The 26,328-nt window shown below is 40.1% G+C and overlaps 3 protein-coding genes across 3 annotated transcripts; 2 read left to right on the forward strand and 1 right to left on the reverse strand.

Moving 5' to 3' along the window:
• The first annotated feature begins 1,635 nt into the window (after positions 1-1,635).
• Positions 1,636-6,676, forward strand: LOC112559721 (putative GPI-anchored protein pfl2). The gene is made up of 8 exons (XM_025231073.1): positions 1,636-1,851; positions 2,365-2,541; positions 2,853-3,017; positions 3,351-3,494; positions 4,073-4,210; positions 4,343-4,473; positions 4,874-4,955; positions 5,036-6,676. The coding sequence occupies exons 1-8, from the start codon at positions 1,785-1,787 to the stop codon at positions 6,208-6,210; spliced, it is 2,079 nt and encodes a 692-aa protein (XP_025086858.1). The 5' UTR covers positions 1,636-1,784; the 3' UTR covers positions 6,211-6,676.
• Positions 6,677-9,218: 2,542 nt separating this feature from the next.
• On the forward strand, positions 9,219-17,879 carry LOC112559723 (serine-rich adhesin for platelets-like). The gene is made up of 8 exons (XM_025231074.1): positions 9,219-9,569; positions 12,471-12,632; positions 12,763-12,927; positions 13,504-13,650; positions 13,769-13,906; positions 14,358-14,503; positions 14,803-14,896; positions 15,036-17,879. The coding sequence occupies exons 1-8, from the start codon at positions 9,503-9,505 to the stop codon at positions 16,109-16,111; spliced, it is 1,995 nt and encodes a 664-aa protein (XP_025086859.1). The 5' UTR covers positions 9,219-9,502; the 3' UTR covers positions 16,112-17,879.
• Positions 17,880-18,463: 584 nt separating this feature from the next.
• Positions 18,464-26,106, reverse strand: LOC112559290 (MAM and LDL-receptor class A domain-containing protein 1-like). Its single transcript, XM_025230404.1, has 8 exons — positions 25,920-26,106; positions 23,820-23,978; positions 23,051-23,215; positions 22,289-22,435; positions 22,013-22,150; positions 21,403-21,548; positions 21,010-21,103; positions 18,464-20,764 (listed from the first exon to the last, which is right to left on the reverse strand). The coding sequence occupies exons 1-8, from the start codon at positions 25,990-25,992 to the stop codon at positions 20,082-20,084; spliced, it is 1,605 nt and encodes a 534-aa protein (XP_025086189.1). The 5' UTR covers positions 25,993-26,106; the 3' UTR covers positions 18,464-20,081.
• Between the last annotated feature and the right edge of the window lie 222 nt (positions 26,107-26,328).

Below are 26,328 nucleotides of genomic sequence, written 5' to 3' on the forward strand. Positions count from 1 at the left end.
ACACAGGTATGAAAAACTAATTTACACTATCTTCTTAGCAGTTTTAATTCAGAATCAAAAGAACCAGAAGGGTCTGTTATGTTTCATGGACACAGAGAGTATAGTCAGTTGTCTTCCAAGCTCTTTCTTAACAAAGTAAGAGTTGTAGCTTATCAGAAATAAAAGCAGGTGTAATTAAAGCTACCCTATAAAGTTATATATTTAGTTTTTACTGATCAAACCATACATTTTCTTTGCAAGTCTGTCGGTCTGACTTTCTTGTTTTTCGCTTCTCGTAAATTCGTCAACATCATCAGCTATAGATGACACATTAGTTTATTCATTGTACACTAAACACTTCGAGGGATGTTACATACCTGGGACATTCATTTACTGCAAATATTTTCTAATTCTGATAAAGCATGCTGTAGCCAGATGCTTGTTTAAACGTTCCCATTGGGGTAAAATATTCCATGAGCCCTCTGGGAAACGATCTCATGGGTCTCACCGACCGTCGGCCTCTTGGCGAACATCTTCTCTTAGACATCTACAACCACTCGCCTACTTGCTTTGGTCTCTACAATCCTCCTCTACATCCAACAGATGCTGAAGATAATTCATGGCATGTGTGGTTTAAGAAATCACTTGTTGCTGAAGCTGTGAAAGTTGTGTAAAGTTTATTAAAAACTGAGTGGTAAATCTTTATACACTGTACATACGTTCGTTGTTATGTGCCAGGAGAGCTTGTTAGACGAGGTTAAACTTGTTATTAGTTTGAAACTGTCTCCCCCGCCGCCAAACCAGTCTCTGATGACTGAACTGAAATATTGGTAAATAAAATGTTGGTAAATAAAACAATGAAAATCGGTTTTCTACAAAATTGTATTTTATGTTTAATAAGTTTGTGCTGTTTCGTTCATCCCGACAGTGAGACGATTTATTTACAAATGTCATTGACTTCATGAGGGATGGCAGAAAAGATGAAAATAAAAAGGAAAAGGGAGGGATAAAGAAAAATGAATGAAAGGAAAAAGACGACGACGAGGAGGATGATGATTGTGACAAGGACAAGAACAATGATAGTAATGCATCAGATTAATGTTAAACAGGAAGACTGTTGTCTGTGATGAACATTCCAGCAAATACTTCAAGTATTTTCCGATGGACGTGCCGTATCACTGGTGGGGAGATGGATACCATCAACACTGTAGTGGAGGACACATGGCGCCGTGAAGTGATTGTAAACACGACAACACAGAATGTTGCCAACAGGTCGGCGTCTATGATGTAATATTATAACGAGTGGACTGATGTCAGGCGCTTATCTGTGTGTGTGTGTGTGTGTGTGTGTGTGTGTGTGTGTGTGTGTGTGTGTGTGTGTGTGTGTGTGTGTGTGTGTGTGTGTGTGTGTTCGTGATCGAACACTACAGCTGGTGGATAGAACGAGAGGGATGAAGAGCACTCACGACAGTATGAGAGTTCACTCTCTTTCACCCCAACCGAATCACAGCACGAGTGATACATTCCTACACCTCCCCCCTCCGAACACACACACACACACCTACACAAGGACTTGACATCAGCTTCATCATTACTTCATCAACGCACGCACGCATGTTAATACTCCCATCATCAAATGGGAAAACCACAATAAGCTTATTGCCTTTGTTCCTGTTACCATCACACATGCAGGGGGAAGATTAAAGAACTGTTTAAAGCCACTGTATTCAATCATTGATGATTTTCAAAGAGACAGAGACTGGGTGTATCACTAGACACCAGTAGTAACGAAGCAGAAGATAAAAATGAACATTAATTTTGGCTTATTACTTCTTGTTGTATGGAAATCTGCAATAGGAAATGTTGCCAAAGGTATGTGGGTTTGATTGTCTGTTACTCATTAAGTCACTCACAACTCATTTACATCATGTTCCTCTATTACTTCCTTCTGTCAGTCCTGTGTGTTTGCTTGATATTCTTGTTAGTTTCCTTCTGGGTTTTCTCTTAGTCATTAAATTTTGCATTTACTTAGTCGTTCACAATTTTAAAATGTTTCACGTCTCTTCCGTGTTGTTGTGTTTCGTATTTCATAAGCATTTCACAAATCTTTTAGTTTCCTCTTGGTAATTCAGTAAGATGTGGAGTTTTTTGTACATTAGGGAAAAATACTTTCTAAATACCAAATGATGACTTTTTTATGGTATTTTCATGATTTTTTTTATCAACTTACTCTCTTTTTTAAGACAGTTTTATTCTTAACCTACAAATCTCCCCAGTATATATATAATATGTAGATTCACAAACACGTGGTCACATTTATGCAGAGAAACTCTAATATGTTTTCTGATATGTAAACGTTTAACGTGTCATTTTCTCTGTTTTAAGGCAACAGCTGTGGGCCTGTGAAGTTTGAAAATGGAATACGGAGAATTATTAGTAAGGAACCAGTCTCACCGACACGCATGGAATTTAAATGTAACAACACCTTCCATCTGATTGGGGAGAAGAACGGAGCATGTCTCCCTAACGGCAGATTCAGCGTCAATATTCCCTTCTGTGCTCGTAAGCCCGTCCTGTCCGGTCTCTTCTGGTCTGGTCCGGTCTAGTCCTGTCTGGTCTTCTCTACTCTGGTCCAGTCTAGTCCTCTCTGGTCTTTTCTGCTCTCCTCCGGTTTATCTGTAGTTCCGTGTGGTTTGGTCTCCTCTGGTCTGACTATTTTCTTTTTCTTTCTTTATTTTCTGAAGCAGCAATTAAAGGAGAACGGAATTCTTTTCTTATTGTACGCATGTATGTCAATAAATAAAATGTAAAAAATAGTGTGTAGACAGGAATGCATGCGTGTGCACTCATGGCTGTCATGTGACATTTTTCAGGATCAGGTTGTCCCAAAATACAAGAACCTTCCAATGTCACTGTCACAGAGGAAATCGAAGGGAAGGTACTTCACTTTCAGTGCGGAGTTGGCATGCGCAGAAGTGGCCCTCAGAGACTGATGTGTGACGGGAGGAGATGGAACAGTGATCCTCCCATCTGTGTTCGTATGTCTTACTTTTCCGCTGATACAAAAGCAGTTGTGTATAAACCACATTTCCAAATAAACGGCAAGAATTAAAAAGAAACTATGTCAAGAAAAGCCTTTATTTGTCGCCAGTTAAATCATTTTAAATCTGGGACGGGAAATGTTATATCCCCAGAAATAAATCAGATATATCCCACACGAAAATACACTCAGTCAAAGTATTTTAAAATGGCGTCGAAACAATTGTTCGGAAGGAAGTTTAGACAAAAGGAACGAAGAAATAAATTTGATTTTCTTAATTTGTATTGTGTTTTAGAAAACAATACTTTTGCTGTTTCCTCTTCCTTCTAAGAAAGCGGCCTGCCTAATTGTGACTTCGAAGAGCATTCATTTTGTGGGTGGAGCCAAGACTTGAATGACAGCCATGATTGGCAGTGGATAAGCAAGGCCACACCCATTCTGGAAACAGGACCACTGGATGATTACAGTGGAAAAGGTGATATTTCTTTTTAAGTATGGTTTTGGAGATGCTTGGCTAAGTCGAGGAATAGATGCAGCAATTTTATAAAATGTTTGAAAAAAAGGATTATTGAATTTCACTGACAAGAATGGTATTGTATCATCAATAGCAGTGACAAATGTAGTGTTTATATTAATATATATTCTTATAATAATATCAGTAAGATGTGCTCTGTGTTTCCATCGATGAAGAGGATGAGTTTCATTTTATATTATGTTGCCCATGTCTGATGTAAGAAAAAGTTTATTTTGAAAATGTATTACATTAAACCGAAAAGTTTAAACTACTGATACTGATGTAAACCCAAAATGAAATATTAATGTCTAACCTTGTTCAGTTTCTATATTTAGCGACAAAGTAAAGAAACTAAACTAGAGATGTGCTTCATCTTTCGTGTATTATATATTTTCACTGTAATATGTTGTCCATCTATTTGAATGGACACAAAGGCCTAACAAAACAAAATATTCTTAATTATTTGTTTTATTCACTCTTATTTCCCATACAATCAGCTGTTTGTCTGTATGATAATTCTCTCACTTTTTTTTCACCAGACCACTATATACTCATCGACAATGCCTTTCCTAACGATGAGACCCACGTGACTCGTCTGTTATCGCCCCTGCTGCCTTCATCAGAGCGTCTGTGCATGAGTTTTGATTATCAGATGAGAGCCGATGATAAGGAGAAGGGTAGGTTAGATGGTAATCACCAACTCACTGGATTAGTCTCTCTCTCCCATGCACACACGCATGCACGCACGGACGCACAAGTTAATAATAGACACCAGTTTCAGTTTCTCATTTATTTTTTGTTTCATACAGATGTTGGCTTCCTTGAAATTTATGTCAAGGATGCAAAGCACGAACACCGAATTCTCCGGCTAAAAAACCTGACAGAGAGTTGCTGGGTTACAAAGAAGAAAAGGATTCCAGAGCAGTGTGCAGATTTTCAGGCAAGGCTTTATATAAACTGTGACTGTTTGGATACAAGAGAAAAAGGAAGAAGCTCTCGCGACTCTTTACTTATTTTTCTTGTCCTTTTTGTTATCTTTCTTTCTTTTCTTCTTTAAGTCTGTGGGAACTCGCTAGAATATGATTATTGATGCAGGTGGAGGAGGAGACTATTAAGAAGATAATGATACAGATAAGTAGGAGGAAGATTAAAGAACTAGAAAGAGACACAAGGCAAAGTACGGAAATTACCAAAGTTAACAGTTTACCCACTCCCCCTTTGTGATACTGGAAGTCTGAGAAAAGTCAGTATAGTTACAATACCTTGTTCATTATGTAATGCTTAAAGATGTTTACTGTTGATGCGGTTTAAGATATTGTTGGTTTTGTTTGTCTCTTCAGATCGTGTTGTCGGCCACCCGAGGGAAGAGCTCTGTAGGGTACATTGCTGTTGACAACATCAAGTTTACTTCTTGTCCTAGGAGTGAGTAGACGTCCTTCTATTATCCTTCCTCTCACAAACAGTTACATACATAGACATGATTTATTCTTTTGATATTGCAGACACCAACGACACATCCCTGTTATCACTGTGCTCGAAAGACAACACCAGCAGAGACTACACTTCCTCCACTCTCAGTGAGAAGACAAAACAGCGGACAGAAAGTACATCGAGAGAGTTGAGGTCAAAAGAGAGAGAAATGACATCTACTGAGGAGCTGACAGACATGACCGTGAACCAGGGTGGGACAGAAACGTCACTTCCGGTGACGGACAGATTGACTAATGACTCAAATAGCTTTACTTCAGCAGACGACAGTCTACTCACGACAGAACTCAATTCTTTGGAAGCTTACACCTCCACCTTGATACCTGATAGCACCTGGTTAGATGATGAAACGACAAAGGAAACTGTAATGACAGCTGGAAGCACATACAGTACCTCATCGACATCTGACAACTTCTCCTCGACCGTTGTCATCATGGATGACAGTTCAGAGACCAACTACTTGAATCTCGAAAGCAGTACTGCTATAACAATCAGTGATTTCGCTAACAAAGTACTGACGGAGCCCCCGAGCACAAGTACACAGGTGTTACACACCTCAGACGACTCTTCTCGAACCCTGGAAACGCAAACAGCGTCTGAAGGTCGCAGTACAGGTATTTCTTACTCCCCAGGTAAGACCACGTTGATTAGTACTTCAACTGTATCCACAGTGACTGTCGGGCAGAACATTGCAGAATCCAGTTCCGCTGTTTTCATGGAATCCACAGGGCTGACAGGGGAATACAACTCAGTCAGGACTCAAGCCTCCAAGATGAAGTCTGGTCGAGACGCAGGAGAGGTGCGACCCATGAACTCCGGTAGCTTCGCAGTCTCCTCGCCTAAAGAGCCCACGGTACACGGCAGCAAACTGGAGACGATCGCCTCAACAGACAACAAGAAACAACCTCTAGATGATGGAAACGACAACAAGAAGAATGACACATCTAGAAAACAGGAAATAAGCGATGACATCGATGTTTCGACTGACCTCCCCTTGATTGGTGCTGTTTGCTTGGGGACGGCTCTCGGAATGTCACTCATGGGATGGGCAGCTTGGAAATGGGTTCAGAATCAAAAACAGAAATTAGAAAATGGAGAAAATCATGTTGATGAAGAGGCCCCTAACAGCGCTTTAACGGAAATAGAATCCCAAACGGGGACTGAAGTGGTGATGACAACAACTAAATAACCACCTCATCATAAACTGATAACATCAGCAGCAAAGAAACTTTTTTTGGTTGACACTTTTTGTTATTGACAATGTCTGAATTTGTGTTTACTGTTTACTAGAATTATATGTTAGTAGTAAAATGTAGATACTAGTTGAATGCAACGGATAAAGACTTTTCTTGTGTGTGAAGACCCTGTTAAATTTCCCATCCTAATTGACTTTTATTTACAATTATCAGAAATGGGGATAAGGGAGGTAACTGTGTTTAAGGTGGAGCCACATCACAGCAAGGTAGTCTCCCCTGGACACGCTGCCATGTGCCACAGAAGTTCTGCGAGAAAACTGAGAGCTCTGGATGCCATAAAATTCGGCAAACAAAAATAACAGACGAATTTACTTCAGATATTTGCATAACATTTGTAACCATGTAATCAAACAACTTTTTTACCATAAGTTAAAAAATAAAATTCTTGAGCAAAAACTCGTTCATTAACATCTGTGCTTAATGAATAATAGTAATGGCTTTCAGATTTTAGTTTAATCCTTGCTGCTTCTCGAGGAGCAGAGGGCCACAAAATGGGTTTGAAGAATACTGATATTATGAACCTGCACTATGCACACACATTATTATTATTATTATTATTATTATTATTATTATTATTATTATTATTATTATTATTATTATGCTATCCCCATGTACCCCCAAAAAACATACACAGACTCACACACACACACTCACACACACACACACACACACACACACACACACACACACACACACACACACACACAAAAGTAAACAAAAGCTCAAACTGGCTGGAAAATGAAGAATAAAGGGATCGCTCTCAATCTTCTTATTTACATTCATCCACATCTTCCCCCTATCCCCCTCAGACACACTCACATGCACACACACAAAACTATGCAAACATCCTTTTTGACACACTGGATGAACAGAAAGAAAAAAACAAAACTTACAAACAAATAAACTCACTCCCACACCCCCCGTCTACACACAATGACACATGTGAGTGTGCACGCAGAAGTACACACAGACAGCCGCACAGACTGGCGGGAAGGGTGACATGGCTTCAGGTCTTTGTCGTTGCTACACACACCACCCTCGCACGCACACACGGCCCACACGCGGCCCACTGGTCTCAGGAAGAAGGCCCTTGGACATTCGGGCACCGCGGTCCTTGATGATGAAAGGTCAGCCCCAACACACCACTTGGCAGACTATCACCACATCTCTACACAATGACCGACAAATAGCTGAGCTCGTTTACCAGGCTATTTTAAGGCCTTTGATGTATCCTCGCGGCTGCAATCGTGGTATATTATTTATTTATTTCAGAAAGAGAGATTTTGGTATGTAGTGGCTATCATCTTGTTACGGAGCAGTCCTGTTTGCACAATTTTTGTAATTTATTTGAAGAAGGAATGTCAGCTTTTTGTGGATTACAAATATTGTGTGAGCTGATGTCGAAGAAAGTTTGCTGCTCCTGGGAAGAATAAAGGACAGAAAAACAATTTTATGACATGTACTTACAGACGAACTATATTTATTTTTTACTTATTTTATCTTCAGTTATTATTTTTGCTATGAAATATGATTGGAAAACTAGAAAAGTTTAAGTTAATTATTACAACTCAGACATAATGTTTGACGAGTTATTCAGTGCGCATGCCCAGCACTTCACGAGTCCAACCCATCAAGATGTTTTAGTATTGCGCACATCCGAGGATGTCATCGCAATGCTATCGTTATGATCAGACAAGTGATGAATAGTCACCCACCGGCGGATGCGACTGCTCTTCACTGCAGTTCGCTGCTGCTGCTGCTGTATCGCGACTGGAGGATGCCAGAGGACCAGACACTTCCAGCAGGCGCCAAACGGCTGATGCTCAACACCTTTGTCAGAGTGCTTCACCCTGAATCATCCTCGCAAAGCATCGAGTTCCTTTCCTGATTTGGTAAGTCAGAAAAAAACAGGAAGACTTCTTCCAAATCAGCACACATTCTAAACAACAGGTTGAAGTACAATTAACAGAAGATACAATCAGCAGACAGTGTATCCAATGTTACCAGTGAGCAGAGTTCAACACCGGATAGTGAAACTCGACCTTTTAACAGCCAGTGGTTCCTCCGTAGAGCACTCATAGAGTTTGTATGTCTAGTAGTATGTCTAATTACACACCATACTTCAAATTCTGGAGCATCAGTCACGCAATCAGCCATTGGTTCCACTTCAAAGAGGTGTGGATACCGGATCTTTGGTTTCCAGATTACCAGTTCCTGGTGTAGCTAGTGTGAAATGCGATCCACTGTGTCTTCAGTCATGAGGCTGATATGACATGGTGCTGGTGTCCGACTAATGTCAGCTCCTGAGTGGTGTTCGCCACACCAGAGAGCTCGACAGCCACACAGGCAGCTGTGCCAAACAGTTTCAGGTCATACTAGAAGAGAATGTAGAGAGCAAGAGAAAGGCAGACGATAAATAAATGAAAGAAAAGAAACGAAAGAAAAAAAAAAAGAAGTAAAAACAGAAAGTATAAGATAATGGAATGAAATAAAGGCGAAAAGTATATTGGCGCACGGATTATTTACAGTCGGCGACTCTATCAACAGATATACTTCCTTCACTCAGTCTTCCTCTTCCTGTTGACAGCATCAAAGCCCATCGACAAGTCACACACTCGTCCCTCGTCTCCATCCTGCACCAGTTCTTGCTCTCATTCTTTAGAATTAGTTCCGACGCTTACAGCATAAAAAAAAAACTCCCACGAGTCATCTCTGGGTTTTCTCCCCTTCCCTTTTGTAGGCTAGGCTGTTTATTTACGTTTCCGCTAAGTAGATTTTTTTTTTAGAGTAATAAGTTATCAATGAGAATAGTCAACAAGACGATGTAGGTGGACAAGAGGGCGCTGCTTGATTGGTTTTTCCTGTGACGTGTGCGTAAGTATGTATTTTATATGCGCGATAACTGAGAATGGTCTCCCCTTGGACCAACCGCGCGGGAATAAGAGACACAGCACTTTACACAGTCATCTCTGCCAGACCTTGCAGGCTTGGCCATAGCGGGTCTGTCACCCTTGGGGCTGTCACATCGCATCCTCGTGTGACCCTCCTCGCCTGCTGACCCTTCTCTCTCCCGAGGTGTTGCGAGAGCTCGACACCAGCTTCAGCGCCGCGGATCCCGTATAATTCGTGGAGGAGAGCAAAGACAGATTTTATCTCTGTGTTCTAGCTGAGTTGTTAAGAGTAGGCTTCTAAAAAACAGACCTTTAAGACACAAAAGTTGCAAAAATGAACGTGTGGGAGTGCATTCTCCTTGCTGTGATCGCTGGAATCGGATTGGAAACTACAGCACAAAGTAAGATTTCATTTCTTGCTTACTTATACAACTTGCTCTTTTTCACTGGTATTTCTTTTTAATGCATTTTCACAAATCAAATTTTCTGTGTACTTTTTGAGGTGGATTATTAGCACAATGAGGGAAAAGAGTGGTGCAATACAAAATTAAGAATCGTGATTTGCAGACCAGCAGCTAATAATCATTCATCGTTTCTTTCTATCCTTTCATTCAATACTGCCCAATTTTCTTTTTCTATTTTTATTGTCGTCTGACATCTCAAGTATGATTGCAGCAATGGACCAGATGAAAATTCCGTTTAATAAATGAAAATAGAATATTTGAGAAATGTGTATGAATTATTGCATGAGGTCATGCTGACATAGGAGATCTCACATGTAAAAAATGCTAGTTGCATGTATTCTAACATCTCTGGCGATTTGTTTCTTAGAAGGACACTTTACCGACTTTTTCGATTTTTTTTTCCTTTTGGACGCCTTTAGTTTTCGTCATTATTTAATTCAAACAAGATCATGAATGTACTTACATATCTACATATCTATGTATGCAGTTGACATGTAAAACATATGTATGAGTATACAATAATTTATGCACAAGAGATAAGCATACATGTATTTAACAGAGATATCAATTTATTTATTTTTTACACATGTACATGTGTACACTTTTAAAAACACAAATATATACACCTAACAGAGAGATATATAGACATCCAATACATCAAAAATAAAATATTGCTGTACATACCATAGGTCATATGACAAAGATACACACATAAAAACACATCTATACATTTATCATGGGAGTAGGACGCAGAGGAGACAAGGGGGGCAGCGGCCCCCTCAAACAAGGAGGCAAGAATATGAACCTCGTTCACTGTCACCACGAAGGATTTTTTCACGCAGTGCTGTACAGACATGTGTGTGCACACATACTGGCGATGTCGATATATATGTATACACTACACACACATGTGTTGCAAATTCGTGTACAGTTGTTGAAAGAGAAAGTAAAAGGAGAAGAAGAGAAAAAAAACTCATTTAATAAAATAAAAACAACTGTACATTTTATATGTGGCTTTATGCTTTCTGTGCAATTTAAACTATGTTATTAAAAATGTATAAGTGCTCTGTCAGTCATACTAAACAGTGGAAAATTTTCCCCAAGTCTTCAAAATGGTAGTGGTTCAAATTGCTAGTGCACTCAAGCTTCAGAGAACTTCCGGTGTGAAGAGTCTCTATTTTCGTCTTGTCCCAGCAAGTCGACTCCGTGGACTGCGTGAAGCTTAACAGCGTATGAATCGCTGGCTTTTACTTTTCTCATGCGACACCGGAAGTGAAAGGTTAAGACTTGACTGCTAATGACAGAGCTTAGAGACCCTCAAAGAAGGGCCATTAACTCTCGAAACTTCCGGTCGCCATCAGCAGCTGACAACACCATTTCCTTGGACAACACGAAATGCACATGTGAGCAGACAGCAGCAGGACTGAGTCAGTCCCTAACTTATGAGAAATTTCAATTTAAAGAAAACAATAGAGGAAACTGTCAAGCAATAAAATTAATAGTATTAAAAATATATAATGTGTATTCATGACATATCTTACAAAACATTATTCGAGAACTACACTAATTCTTTAAATAGTAAAAACATGCAGATAATACGTTTAAAATAAAGCAGTTTACATTCATAGTCTAGTAAGAAATTCTGGAAATGCTTTTATTGTTATTTTTGTTGCTAGAAATAAATGAATCCCTTTATCAAAAGACAGAACTTGTCTCGAAGATGTCTAAACGAAATTTGGCAAGACCGTGATATATTATGGGGAAAGAAACCAATGTAGCCAAAGTTTACAACTTGTCATGATTTTTTTTTTGGCAATCTCTGCCCACCAACGATATCGATATAATTATTCACAATATCTGCTGTCTAGTTGTATTTCTGCAGCGCAAAAGAAAAGTTGCTTTAGACCTTTAGGAACAGAAATATCTCTATGTCCTGTGACGCTGGCCAAGATGGCGGGTGTGGAGCAGAGGTCTAGAGGACGCTTTTAGAGGTGCATCAGAAACACTTAGCTGGTAGAAGAGTTGTTTACCAGGCACTTAAGTCTAATTCGAAGACAAGTTCTAAGGTTCAGAAGTCAACAGGACCCTAGTGCCAGCTGTCACGTCAAACAATGAGAGAGACTAGTAATTAACTGTCCTCGTTGGGAGGAAGAAATAAAGTCAAACATGTAGAGGACCTGAATATAAGGCCTTATTATTACTATTGCGCAGATGCTGGCTTAGATGACGAAATTAGGGATCATGCTTGTAGAATCTTCTCTAATTAACTGAACACAATCAGGTAGCTCTATGTGAACACAAGAAACGGACGGCATTGAGTCACTCGCTCGCCTCGTGTGGTCACGTGATATTCGCAAGACATGTGTTCTTGATTTCAAACACTCATACAATGATTAATTTGAATAAACTATTTTCCATCCATCACCTCAGTTTATTCATCATCGACCTCAAAGGAATAAAAGGACAAACAAAGTTGTCCTTCCTAACAGCTAAAGGGCTCGCAATTCCAACATTATATTAAAGTTAGAGATAAACAACAGCAAACAAATTGTCCTTTATTTCAAAACCTATTGATCTTAATAGTGTAACGAGTTTTTCTTTTATTTCAATAACCAACTTTTGTCAAAGTTTCCCATTATCTTCTCGAAATCTTTCCTGTTATCTAATGAAACAAAGGTGTGTGTAATTAATGTATTTATATGAGTATAGTGTATTTAAGTAGTGTGTGTATTTAGTTACTTATATGGTGTCTTTCCACAGTGTCTTGCCTTTAGTGTATTACTATCAGATGCTACACATTGAGTTTGGTGACACTAACTCAAATTCTTTGTGTTCCAGGAACGAACTGCCCGTCATTATCACTAAAAAATGGAAAAGTACGTATTAGGCAAGGCAAGATGGCATACTTCCGGTGTAGGAAGAAGTTTACAAGGGTGGGAGCCAAGCTTGCTGTGTGTTTATCAAGTGGAACATGGAGCCAGCAGACACCAGTCTGTGTTGGTAAGATATTTCCAAAGCTTTCGATCTTCCTCTAATGTTTCGCTACGCAGCAATCTTTCCTCTCTGTCTTTTTTGATGATGATGATGATGATGATGATGATGATGATGATGATGATTGTTGCTGTTACAGCTCGCGGCTGTCCCGATCTTGGCTCACTGCCAGACGTCACGGTGACGGAGGAGTACGACGGCGGGGTGCTACACTTCGAGTGCGCGGCGGGCATGCGCAGACAGGGTCCACAGTCGCTTATGTGTGACGGCGTCAAGTGGAATGGCGCGCCACCCAAGTGCCTCTGTAAGCCTCCTTGGCTGGCCCCGATCCTCTCCTCCACAAGCTTGCTTGCTACTGTCTCTATTTTCGTTATTGTCTCGCCTTAACAAAAGGCGACTTGCTCGGTAGAAATGAAGTCATGTGGCCAAAAAAATACACATTCACAGCTTCATCTCTGACCTTTATATTATTGTTGTATTATTCTAGGTTTTTATAAACAAAAATCACTAGAAAAGAGAACGACTCGAAATTAGTATTTATCGGCTCATCATCAACTACCCAGCAAGCACGCAAGATTTAGAAATTGCCAATGGTTATTAGAGTCTCAAAAAATATAAAGTATACATATATTATTAAGAATGCTCACTCGTCCAAATCTTCACACGTGTTCCTGTTTCTGTAGTCTAGATAGAGAAATAGAAATAAAATTGCTCGCTGTCTGGTCTTGACTAATATTCAGCCAAAGATCGTTTTGTCACAAGTTTTCAAGGTAAGATTATTATTGGTGGGAGGCTCGCTCTTATACCTTTTTGTACCATATATGGATTTGTGTTGATATTAAATTGCATTGGGCTACATCCTTTGAAATATCTGTGTCAGATGGCATCAGCCTGGGTTGTGACTTTGAGGACAGCAGTCTTTGTGGATGGATCCAAGATGCCAACGACGACTTTGACTGGACGTGGACAAGTGGGACCACGCCCACTACTGGAACGGGACCAGAGGGGGACCACACCACAGGCAAAGGTACGAGCCGCTGTAACCCTTGCCCTTTAGGTACACGGCAACATTAAATCAGTATTTTGCTTACTAGTAGTCCACTTCATAAGAATCTCATCAGCACAGCTTGACTTCTGCTCTTCAGGTCATTATATATACATGGAATCGTCAGCACCACAGAAGCCTGGTTGGGTGACCCGTTTGATCTCGCCGCCATACGGTCCGACGGAAGAAATGTGCTTGACTTTCTTCTACCACATGCAAGGACCTGATAAAGAAGGAGGTAGACCTTCAAGTAACTTCTAAAAATTCATTTGGCATAATTGGCTACCCATCTGTTCTCATATTCAATGCAAACGTTCTGTGTTGTGTTTTTATTTATTTGAAGATTCTTGCTCTGACTATTTATCTGAAACTTTCTTCCCCTGCATCCCAGAAACACAACTTTGCTCTTCGCGTGATGACCGCATGCTCTCTGTTACAAAAACAACCACCCGTGGTCACCAAATTTCTAGTTACTGTGTTGCAAAACTGGAATTCTCTTCCACTCCATGTCTACCATCTACCCTCCATTGAATCCTTTAAACCTGCGCCATCTGTTATCTACAATAGTTGTGATTATAGTCCATTGACTACCCGCCTGCTCGTCTTTTTCTTCAGATTAATAACATTTCCATGCTTATTGTTTGTTCCCTGATGACAATCTTCGACAATCATAATTTATTTTCCATCAGACGTGGGTGACCTTGATGTTTATGTAAGAACCGAGGATGCAACTGATGACCCTGTCGATGTGAACGTCTTCCATCAAGAGGGCAACCAGGGAAGTGAATGGCTCAGAGGAAATGTAGTATTACCGAGACAACAGTCAGTCTTTTCTGTGAGTCATATGAAAGATAGTGTGTATATATATAAAACAAATAGTTATTTTCAGTAATCTACAAAGTCTATGGGGTATAACAAAGACAGCAATGTGTTTTCCTGATTTAGCCGAAAAAGTAATATATACAAATACTTGTAGCCGTTAATATACTGTTAATATTCTGAAAAGAATTTTACAACATTATGCCAAATAGTGACATTTTTAAAATTGTGTATTGTAACTGTGGTTAACGGTTGAGTTTCTGTTGTCTAAAGCCAGTGTTTAATTGATAAAAACATCCTGTCTCCTTATTTCAGATTGTGTTCGCTGCGACTAGACGTGAGAGTTGGACAAGTGATATTGCTTTAGATGACATTAGTGTCTTCAAATGCTCCGAGCGCCATCTCTATGGTAGGTAATTATGTCACGTGACTTTGCAAGCTAGCATGCCTGCATTCATTCATCTGTCCACCCATCTATCTTTGTAAATGTGTATCTGATTCATCACTAAACTTGGTCGATAAAACTGTTGATGTTTTCTTGATAACAGAGCAATCACCCGCCACACAGAGGACAACGGCAATGCTGGAGGGGTCATCATTCGAAACCAGCAGCACGATAGACTACTTTGAAAGCACAACGATGATGAATCCATCGCAACCACAGTCCACAGTGCCACAGCGGAGGATGAGTACTACCTCACAGCCACGGACAACGACTTCAGCGAAAGCTTCTATTACAGACACTACTCCTGATACTCCTGATACTCCTGCAACTCCGACTTCAAGTGCTTCTACTACGACTACGACGACCACCACCTCCACGACCTCTCCTACCACCACCACCACTTCTCCTACCACCACCACGACTACCACGACCACCACATCCCCCACGACCACCACAACCACAACCAGTACCACCCCTGCTGCCTCCTCTGCCGCCACATTGTCCACACCTGCAACAACTTCTTTGAGTGAAACAGCTATGACTACCATTCCGACAACAAAAGAAATGACAGAGAAAGGAATTTTGTTTTCAACTTTCACCACAGCAGAAGAGGGAGAGGTCAGCACATTGACTAAAGTCAGCCGCCAAAACGAGGGCTCGACGTCACAAACAGAAGTGACGTCAACTATGACTACTTCGTTCGTGACAGACCGGTCGTCAGTGACGACCCTTTGTTTGGACAATGTGACGCCATCTTTGCCCACAGGGTCGGACGCTCTGAACACAGATGAGTCATCCGGTACAGGTGATGCTCTAGACAAGACCACCAGGAACCAGATCAACGACAAAGACGACGCCGACCACAGCAGCAGAAACAACAACAGTGTGGCAGTTAACGAAGACAGAATCGACAATTTCGAAGACTATATCTCTGACAACGGCAACGACGAGGGAAAATCAGGAGCAGACAACGCACAGGCTACAGAAAGCGGAGCATCTTCCACCAATTACTTGCCCTTGATCGTGGGCGTGACGCTGGGTCTGGCGGTCGGGATGGCGGTGATCAGTGTTCTGGCCTGGATGTGGGCCAGGAACCGCCGGAAGCAGTACGAACGGCAGGTGGAGGAGGACCAGCAGAACATTATCGGCAGTATAGAAGGCAACCCGTACCAACAATGACTAGAAGACCGGCAACAGTTCATCGATGACCACAAACGATGGGTGGGCGAAGAGGAGGCTTCGGGAACTTGGCAGGGGGACTGCGACTGGGAGGAAGAGAGTTTGAACCTCGAGCTGCGACAGCCTCCTTCAAGCGAACCTCCGAAGAAAACCAGTTTGTGAGGTCTGCAGGGAACATCTGAACAAAGACAAACAACTCTCAGTATCTCTGAAACTCCTGTGGTGATTTTTCTCCGCAATACACCCACGTATTCTTTATTTCATCTTTTCCTCTAACACTTTTCAGCATCGACATCTTCCTTTAGTATCTGTTCCCATTTATCCTTTTCTATTTCTTTGTCTATCACTTTCTTTGTCACTGTGACCCTGGCCCGCACTCAGAAGATAGAAAACATAACTTTACTAAAATAATAATTTTTCTCAACATCGAGTCTCTAAACGAAATATATTCAATATACTGACGTATGTAAACATTTGTTTTGTATTCTTACCACAATGACTTATTTTAGCTACGTTGAAAAATGTGCAGCATAATCAAAATTTAATCTGTGAACTATGCTTATCTTCCCAAAGTTATAATAAATTTACTGTTGCCGGTAAGATTTCTTCAACATTTGAAGATCAGCGTGCCTGAAGCGAGTGCAAGGATCATCACATGACCCTTGACATACACTGTACATATCTATTCATTATTGGTTATAATGTATAAACATTGTGCACTAGCGGATCTTTAAGATGACATTCCGTGAATGTTGATTACGTCCCTTCTGTGGGTCCTTCTCCTCATTGATTCATGATGGTATGTGGGTTTTCTTAAAATCTGAAGCATTTTGAAACTGTATTTTGCACTGCATCATAAAGCACTGATAGTGTTGCAGTTTTTTGCTGAGCTTTCTGCTTCTGGTTGTTTTCCTTGAAAATGAAACTAAATTTGCAGGATCCATGAGAGGAGAAGAAAGCAGAACAAAATGGAGGTGGTTCTGTTTCAGTGCCTTTGATCAAGTTTCTTGATAAAATCTTTGTTTTGGGTTTGTTTTTGGTTAAAGCAGAGGTCAGTTTTGATGTAAAAATGTATGATACTGATATCAGAACATTCTAAACAGCTCTGGACTATCCAATAAGAACATTCAGGAGCATTTGTCTCATGCTACAGCAGTTACTATGAAATTTTGCAATGCATGTTTCAAATGTATGTATGATCATGTAGAAAAATTATTTGTAAATATTCTTCACCTGTTTTGCTCAATATGTTATTAAAAACTACAAAACTGCATATTTTAAGAGGTGTAAGATTTGATTACATAGCCTCCAGCCGTTCTTGAGATGTAAGCCTTCAATCATGCCCATACACGTCCTGTCAAACTTCAAAATCGTGTCTTGTCTCACCTCTTCCTTTGGTTGTAGCCATCAGAGACTTAAAATATTCACATGTATTTGTAATTCCATTTTATGAAACCTCTTTCTGTGTTCAACACCAGTTGTATCTCAAGAACGGAATGCCTTTCCCCATGAGATAGAAGAATGTAGTATCTTTTACCAAACTCAGCTCTGTCATTGTCACTTGCGTGTTAAATTTGAAAAATAATTCTATTACCTGTCCAGATCATTTGTATACCTGTCCATCTGCTATAATACTACAAATATGGAATTTTGATAGTGACATTGCTCATTTTAATGTGCTATTTGTGAGCAGGTATTGAGGTGTGAAGTGCAATGATCTTTATAAGCTACATTCTCTTTTCATTAAAGTTTATTTTTGGACGTTTTACTAAGGTTTTGTTCAATTACACAAGTAGTCATTATGTGTGTGTGTGTGTGCGTGTGTTTGTATTGCCAATGTGTAGTTTTACTTTTATTTAACTCACTATTTTGTCCGTCCAGTACAATTTTTTAAAATCAATTTGTACCTACTTTCCCTTATCCTAAAGAGAAGGAAATTCTCACAAGCTTACTCATTCCGGTAACAATGCAATATGAAACGTCCTGGAGTATAAAACTATTTTAAAATTTATTTTAATTCATCAGAAAAGTAAACTTTCCCAAAATGTAGCCGTGAAGCTTTGATTCCGCTTTCTCATGCTATAGTTCCTTTCGTTGGACAGTCCGACGACATTTTGGAAAGAAAAGTTCTCACAAAGAAGCTTTGCAGGTGTAGGTGGTTCTGTGGACTATTCACTCTCGAGGAACTATCGTTACTTTCTTGAAAGAATGAGGCAGAAAAGTTTGTTGCTACCCAAGGAATAAAGTTGTAGCGATTTTCGAAAGCAGGTTGATCGTCTGAAGTACTCTTCCCTAGTTTCGACTCTAGTGGTACTTTTCTAAGGCTGTAGTCGTGGATGAAAAGAAAACATATTTTGTGGGAAATTCTGAATTTATTGTCCATTGCTGCTCTCAGATACCTCTCAAAACTTGATACAAGACCATCGCAAAACATGACAACAGCAACGTCAGTGCAACTCGATCTCTTTATAAAAACCATTTAGTTAAAATGATTTGAAATATAAATAATGCTTCTGGTGAGTATAATAAAGACAAACGACAAAAGGCTTATCAACAATACTCATAGGATAATTAATTTGAAACAATTCTGACATTTAAATGCAACTGAAAGAAATTTCTCTCTACGTGATGTTAACTTTCACTCACTCACCCACTCACTCGGTCACTCCAGGAAGTGCAAACCACGAACATCTATTACAATTATTTTTACTGTAACATTGCTTACATTACATAGTTTCCTTGGTTTTGTTTACCTCACAATAGATATCAAGAACACATTAGTACACACATCTTGTATTTACATATAATGTACAGCATGACTAAGTAATAAATTATCATAATAGCCACTTTCATAGGTTATTAATGAATAAAACACGATTGAAACAAATATTGCGCACCTTTTGTTTATAAAGTATTAGGGTAAATCTAAAAAAAAACTATGACAAAAATATTACCGTTGTTGTATATTATACACTTTTAAACCACATGACATTATACAATGATTGAACACGACAGTGGGCTACACTTGTACAGTACACAATTGTCTCGCATTTGAGAAATTTCATGTTTAAATGTAGATACACATTGTTGGTGTTTGTGTTGATTGGTCAACTACTTTGGTTTTATTTATTTACTTTTTTGTTGTATTTCAGTTCGTTAAGCTGTATACAGACTCTTTGTCAGGTGCTGAATGTGGTATCGTCAAACCACTTATCAAGTGAAAAGCAAACCCCATATTTGTGGTTATTTCTTACATTAGACACAATGCTTACATCTATTGTTATGTGTTTAACTGGCCATAATGAGTGATACCTTGCCATTCAACAACAGGGAAGAGAAAGTCCTTATGACAAGCATCTTACCGTGTAAAATAAAATAATGTTTATCTTAGGTACCTGCAATGATAACTTCGGTTTTGTTTTCTTTATTGTTGCTTACATACAAAAACTCCTTACAACGTATTGTGTTTAGAGGAAACATTTAAGCCAATAGGGCTAGTCATTTACCTTTCTTTACACTAATCTCAACCCAGTAATTCGACAACAAACAGTTTAGCAGTCGTATGTACTTTAAATTCTCTTTAGTTTCATCTTGTGAAAGAAATACGGACTGTCTTTAAATACTCGTCTTACTACGTCCCTGGGTAATTTAAAGCCTTTTTAGACCACCTTGCGTCAATACAACACTCATCATCATCATCATCATCATCATCATCATCATCATCATCATCATCATCATCATCATCATCATCATCATCAATCATCATCTACGTTTTCTTTCAATAGCACCACATGAGTTTGTGATTGACTAGGTATGTCGATAGTACTAGATTTCCAGTTGCATTGTTATATTTTATTATCTTGGCAGTGTATTGCAGCTACAAAGATGTTTCCGGGCTGAAAGCTACTCACGTCTGCTCTTCGTTCAGCCAGGCTTCATGTTCTTTAACAAATTTCTGCCACTTGCCTAGTCAATGGTGATACGGGTTGTCGTCTGAGCTACAATGTATGTCTATGTGGTTCTTCATTATTCGCCTCTCCATCCGTTCTCGTCGGTTCTTTGCCCACAGCCACAGCAGGATCCCGACAACAACCATTCCGACAGCCACTCCCAAAGTCACACCGACAATGAGCTGCAGGTAACTGTTGGACGAAGAACCACCTGGATGCGTTGACTTGGCATCGCTGCCGTCCTCTGGTGCCATGTTGTCGCTAGTGCCATCGACGGCTTTTTCATTGCTGTCGTCGGGATTTAAAGCCGTGGCTCCAGAGAAATCGTCTAAGCCCGATGTTGATGTTGATGAAGGGGGTAAAAAGTTAACTTCGGAGACAGGCGTGGGATCATTTTTGAAGGGTGTTTCTCCCTTCTCTAGAGTCGAACCCGGTATGTGGTTGGTAGAGTAATCTGTTGAGGACGAAGGTGGAGAAGTCATCAAGGACGGTGATGACGATGCTGTCCTGTCACTGACCGGCTTTGTCTCAGGCTCCGCGATCATCATTGTTGTGGTCGTCGCGATGGTGGTTGTAGTCGTTGTTCTGGTCGTTGATGTAGTTGGTTTCATTGTAGTAGTCGGCGTTGTTGGAGATGTTGTCGTCTTTCGTCTTCTGGTGGTGGACGGCAACTGTGTTCTTGTTCGCACTGCGGCTTCATCCACTATAGAAAAGAATACAGCCCAGAGAAAAAAATAGCTGTGTGTCTAATTGATATCTGGGCTTAAGGATCAATGAAAAATAAATTAGCTGCATTGCGACTACATCAATGTTTTATTCCTAATACATCCATTAAATACAATGATAAGTCAATTAAATACATCGATCCATCCTCTAAATACACTAATATATTAAGAAGGTATACTAATGCATTAAATAAATTAAAACACAAAAGCACAAAGGCCTCACCCTGTAACTCGGGGTCCGTGCAGTTGAAGACCCGAATATCATCCAGTGCGATGTCGCTATTAAAACTCTCCCTCCTCGTCGCCGCAAACACGATCTGAAAGGTAAGATGTGACATGTCACGACTCTTTGTCAACAACATCTAGCGTGACGTGTCCGTGACTGGCAGAAGGAACTACGTGATTACCATTATGTATGTGGATAAGAAAGATCTTTAGAACATCTGAAATTTGGTTTGGTTTGTTGGTTTTAGTAGGAAAGTGTTTCCACCGTGAAGGTGATTTCTCGCTAGAAGAGAAACGGAGGGAAAAAACCAACACCCATCCGTGTGAACGGGTGTCTTGAGACGAGATGTGAACCGTGGTCCTCTCCTTGAAATGGAGTGTGGGAGCTCACCTTATATACTGTTGGCCTCCTGGGAATCAGCACGTCTCCTCTGATCCAATCTGCTCCTTGGTTGCCTTCCCGGTGGAACACGGTCTCATCGAGGGCCGGGCCTTCATCACTTTCACTTCTGATGTAGACGTCAAGGTCTCCGACTTCTAGGAAGGTCAAGGTCATTAGGTCATATCTCTTTGAAATGTTCTGAATACGCAAGCTACCCTCTATGATGTCATGTGTCTGACGTCTTGTGTGCGTCATTTGTTACACGTGGTAGGCTCGTATTGTCTCGTGTAAGAATGGTGTCTTGTGTCTGACGTCTTGTGTGCGTCATTTGTTCCAAGTCACTTGAAGCAGAAAATGACGTCATATATAAGAGACAAGCATTTGCTCTAAAAATGGCTGAGTGAGCGAGAAAACGACGATCTTCTCCGCCATCTTTATAACTCTCTCAGTGACATTCCTCTGAACTTGTTTCTCTTTGATTCCATTCACCTACAAATCTCTTCATCCTCATCGTCATCTGCAGGGACTCGTCGAGCGTTGTGTGTGTGTGTAATACGTCATGTGTATGCAAGGTAAGTGTACGTTTGTCTTATTACAAAACTAAAAGCTGAAGAATTACCCCCTGGAACGCTGGGGCCTTTCATGTGGTAGAAGAAGCGAAGGCAGAGATCTTGATCAGACCTATATGGCGGCGAGATCAAACGAGACACATGTCCAGCTTTCTGTGGCGCTGAAGATTCCATGAATATATAATGACCTGCAAGTTGACAGACAATCTTACTTCACATATCACTTGATAATTAAAGTGCATCAATAAAATTGAAAAAAAGAGCAGTATATTTATTTAGCAGATATCAAAACTAAAATAATAATTTCTTATTGTTAATCTTATTACCTGCGCCAGTGGTATGGTCTGCATCTGGCCCGGTGTCAGATGTAGGCGTGGTCCCACTTATCCACGTCCAATCAAAGTCATCATTTACATCTTGACTCCACCCACAAAGACCGGCATCCTCAAAGTCACAACCTAAACTGTTTCCATCTGTACCAAATAATGTTAAAAAAATCTTTTTTAAAAGAACATTTTTGTACGATATATCTATTACCTAAACAATTATTGTTCATCCTTAATAAAATCAACTCGCTACAAGAATCGTTACTAATTTCTTTTCGGTTTCAAAGAAAACCTTGTTAAAGACTGGCTTTTTGATTCATTATTTATCGCCAAAGTAAATTTTCCATGTTAGGAAGATCACAAATATAGTTTTTGAGAATCAGATAAACTGAAGTGTAAAAGTTTATTGATAAGCTACTTAACAGTCTGCGTTATTAAAAAAACACAATAATTATAGTTATCGCCGTGTATGTCCATTGCGAACGCAAAGACTTGATGGTCGTGCATATGCATGTCTGCGAGATTGGCTAAATATTGGGCAGCCAAGGTTGTCATAAATCTTAGCAACGTGTAGGAAATACTATCACGCGATGACCAGATCGCGATTCTCTGGATTTTGCTTTGGTTTGCTTGGCAATGAGAAAAACAGTCTTACAAGATATCCCCAAGCTTGGCCTAAGCCTGGACAAATCTTGTGTTTGCTAGGTGACGACTTCTAGCTTCTGTTAAGGTATGTAGGCTCAGATAAGGGTGGCAACTCACAGAGACATTTTGGTGGAGCAGCGTTCCAATTGATGCCGTCACACATCAGCGTCTGCGGACCATCTCTGCGCATGTCAGAAGGACAGTCGAAGCTCAGGACCCCGCCATCGTATTGCTGAGTGACCGTCAGGTGTGGCAGTGTTCCGAGATCAGGACAGCCACGACCTGCCAGCATAAACTGTGGTGATCACTTCACGCATGGGCTACCCTTGGTGCTAGATATCTCTAAATGGTTACCCCACACCTCACTTACCAGAGCGTAAAAATGTGTGAGGTCAAATGTTCATGAACTACGGTGTCATCTCAGTATCTTGACTGTTGTCGGCAAAACAAAAATCAGCCACAGACAAGAATAGGTAAATAATTTTAACGTAAAAGTGCTAAATCCTTTATTATAATTAGTTATAGCCTATTATTTATTTAAAATAATAAAAACAGTCACCTATGAATCTCTGTTACCAAAGTTTTTCATTATGTTCTCTTTAACCACTTACCCAAACGCCAACTCACTTGTCTAAATTAAATTTTAAAACACTCTGTCTCGCACACTCATGCAACACACACACACACACACACACGCATACACGAACCCACATACACCCGCAAACGTATGCAACCTCCTAACTAAAAAGAATAAGTACTTAGAATAGAAACTCTCCACTATATTGCAGGCAACTGCTTTTGCAGAAAAATTATACAGAATTCATGACAAAAAATATATAAGAAATGGAGAATGAGAGGAGGGGGAGAAATATGAATCAATGCTTACCAACACAGGTTGGAACTAATTGGCTCCATATTCCATTTGACAAACAGACTGCAATGTGCTGCCCAACACGAGTGAACTTCTTCTTACACTCGAAGTAGGCCATTTTGCCACGGATCTTCACTCGGCCATTCTTCAGGGATGGTTGAGGACAAGGCTTTTCTAGATTTGAAAAGACCAGTAAAAGACGTGAGGGGAGAACTATATGGTTGAACAGAAAACGTAGTTAGAAAATAAACATGTCTTCTAAAAATAGTGAAATGAAATTTCCGCAACGTATTTCTTGATTTTTACTGCATATATGTGAAGGAGATCGGAGACATGTTACAGAAGAAGCGAGGAGAAAGAACTATAAACACCAGCAGGGTATGGATGGAAGGAGTGAGTGACAAAAACACGCCACACCTTGAATCTAAGGACCAGAACACAAGGACCAAGCACTTAGAACGGAGGAAAGGTTATTGCAGTCAGTGGACAAGACTGTTTAGCAACTCGATTACTTTGACTTTGCCATTTTACGATCACACATTTTGTCATCACTATTGCTGTACAAAGAAGATTACATTAGACAAAATGATTTCAATGGCAACCTACACAGCGTGACTTCCTTGTAGGGACACCACGAAACCGAACGGACGAACAGGAACTATTGTGTCAAGTTAGTTTACACAGATTTTTTTAAAGAGTTTATTTTTGGGTCAAAATACTTGTTTGGGGGGAAGAGGCGGATTGAGTGAGAAAAAAGGTAATTCAAGTGGAGTTCCCCTTTGTCACTGAGCTCACTATTATATACAACCATTTCCGTCAAGACCTGATGTGTTGAGGTCGGCCCCCGTTGATGACCCTTTGTTTTCCATTTCCCTCTTTTTAATCCAAATTTTTTGCAAAGTTTGTTTAATAATTTTTTTCTACTAGTGATTGCAGTCAGAAGGGACTGAAACTTGCATCTCTGGTTATAGAGTCAATAGTTACAAAGTCACCTACTTTTTGTCTTGTAAAAATAGTTGGGCCTGCCATACTTAGATAGCCATCGTCAGACGTGAGGTCCGTCATGAAATACTCGCACTCAAGCCCTTAGGGTGCTTCACACTGACCTACAACTTTTGTCCCCCGAAAACAATGGAAGAACTTGAGAGACTGCAAAGTGTGAGTCGCAAATAAGCAACAAAGCCAGGTGGTGCTATTTGGAGAAAATGAATTGCCTAAAATAATGGATGGAGTTCCGCTACGAGATTAAAATGATCGGTAATCGGCTAATGGGCGGGTTCGGGGTCGTGGAGAGTGAGTTCATTTGTATTTGAAGCATACTTTTTTGTTTCACTCTTTGTAAGTCCAATGTCTTGTGTCCCTAAGCAGACATCCACCCTGAGTACACTGGTTGCAGGAGAGGTAAAAAAAACACCAGTTGTAACAAAAATAATGTTAATTATACAGAGTTTCAGCTATAAATAATTCTGCTTAAAACATAACTACGTCTAACTATATGAATAGAAACCAGGAACTTGCAAGTTTGTTAATTAATTAAGAAGATTAGAGAACGGAATTAATTAAGTCAAATCCTAGCTAAATCTATGACGCAGTTATGTGTGGAAAGATAATGTCCAGATGTGTAAAGGACACACAAACACAGTTTTGTGTGACAGGGCTTGATGGCACAATAAAATACATTTTTCTTTTACTTACAAGCAGGAAGATACCTAGCTGAGAAATGATTAACTTAGGGTCTTTTAAGCAAATAAAACAGGAAAAGCTTGAACTCAAGTTGTGAAATAAAGTTTTTGTTTTTGTTTACTGAAATGTATCCTGATCCCGCAAAGAGAAAGGCAGGATGCCGTTTATTCAATTTATTCAGTAAATGTCCTTGACGAAGTTATAAAGGCAATGATAAAAAAGGTTTGAATGCTGATTTCCTTCCTTTATCAGAAAAAACTTAAAAATACACACCTTATACCCCTTCTTTTTACAGTTAGACATGCATTGTCTCTCTTTGTTATCTGTTATTTGTAAACTCTCTCATACACAAAGAGACTTGATACATGCGTAGACACATCTATAATGTTTCCTATCTCTCTCAAAAAATAAATAAAAATAAAACTGACTTACGTTGTTCATCATTCTCCAAGCTGTACCCAACTATCATCATCAACAGTAGCAGCAGATACAGAAGCGTGTTCATGGTGGATGCTGACAATGTCTCCAGTGAACACTCGCGGTACTGAGGACGTAGGAGCACAGTTGCCACCAGTCGGTCTCAGGACTAAGTGGTGGCGCGCTGCTCGGTGAACAGAAATTTGAAGCCAGGTCGCCCTGGTCAGAAGGCTACGGCTCTCGCGAGATCGTGAAGTGGCTCACAGGAAGAAGGCGGTTACGAGAAAAGCCCGGAAATAGATGTTATCCGAGAAAGCGGCGACTTAGCCTACAAGGTCTTGAGGAGATACGTCTGGCGGGCTGTTGGCTTGTGGCATTGTCAGTCCTCTAGTGGATGTCTTTTTGTGTTTGTGGCATTGTCAGT

This window comes from Pomacea canaliculata, linkage group LG3, assembly GCF_003073045.1.
Source record: "Pomacea canaliculata isolate SZHN2017 linkage group LG3, ASM307304v1, whole genome shotgun sequence".
NCBI lineage: Eukaryota > Metazoa > Mollusca > Gastropoda > Architaenioglossa > Ampullariidae > Pomacea > Pomacea canaliculata.

Excerpts from the sequence above, each read along its gene's own strand:
- LOC112559721 (XM_025231073.1), top strand. The coding sequence starts at position 1,785 with ATGAACATTAATTTTGGCTTATTACTTCTTGTTGTATGGAAATCTGCA. Across the intron at positions 3,495-4,072 it reads GGATGATTACAGTGGAAAAG|ACCACTATATACTCATCGAC; the intron begins GTGATATTTCTT and ends TTTTTTCACCAG. Across the intron at positions 4,211-4,342 it reads AGCCGATGATAAGGAGAAGG|ATGTTGGCTTCCTTGAAATT; the intron begins GTAGGTTAGATG and ends TGTTTCATACAG.
- LOC112559723 (XM_025231074.1), top strand. The coding sequence starts at position 9,503 with ATGAACGTGTGGGAGTGCATTCTCCTTGCTGTGATCGCTGGAATCGGA. Across the intron at positions 12,928-13,503 it reads CGCGCCACCCAAGTGCCTCT|ATGGCATCAGCCTGGGTTGT; the intron begins GTAAGCCTCCTT and ends TATCTGTGTCAG. Across the intron at positions 14,504-14,802 it reads GACAACAGTCAGTCTTTTCT|ATTGTGTTCGCTGCGACTAG; the intron begins GTGAGTCATATG and ends TCCTTATTTCAG.
- LOC112559290 (XM_025230404.1), bottom strand. The coding sequence starts at position 25,992 with ATGAACACGCTTCTGTATCTGCTGCTACTGTTGATGATGATAGTTGGG. Across the intron at positions 23,216-23,819 it reads ATTAGTTCCAACCTGTGTTG|GTCGTGGCTGTCCTGATCTC; the intron begins GTAAGCATTGAT and ends TTATGCTGGCAG. Across the intron at positions 22,151-22,288 it reads AGACCATACCACTGGCGCAG|GTCATTATATATTCATGGAA; the intron begins GTAATAAGATTA and ends GTCAACTTGCAG.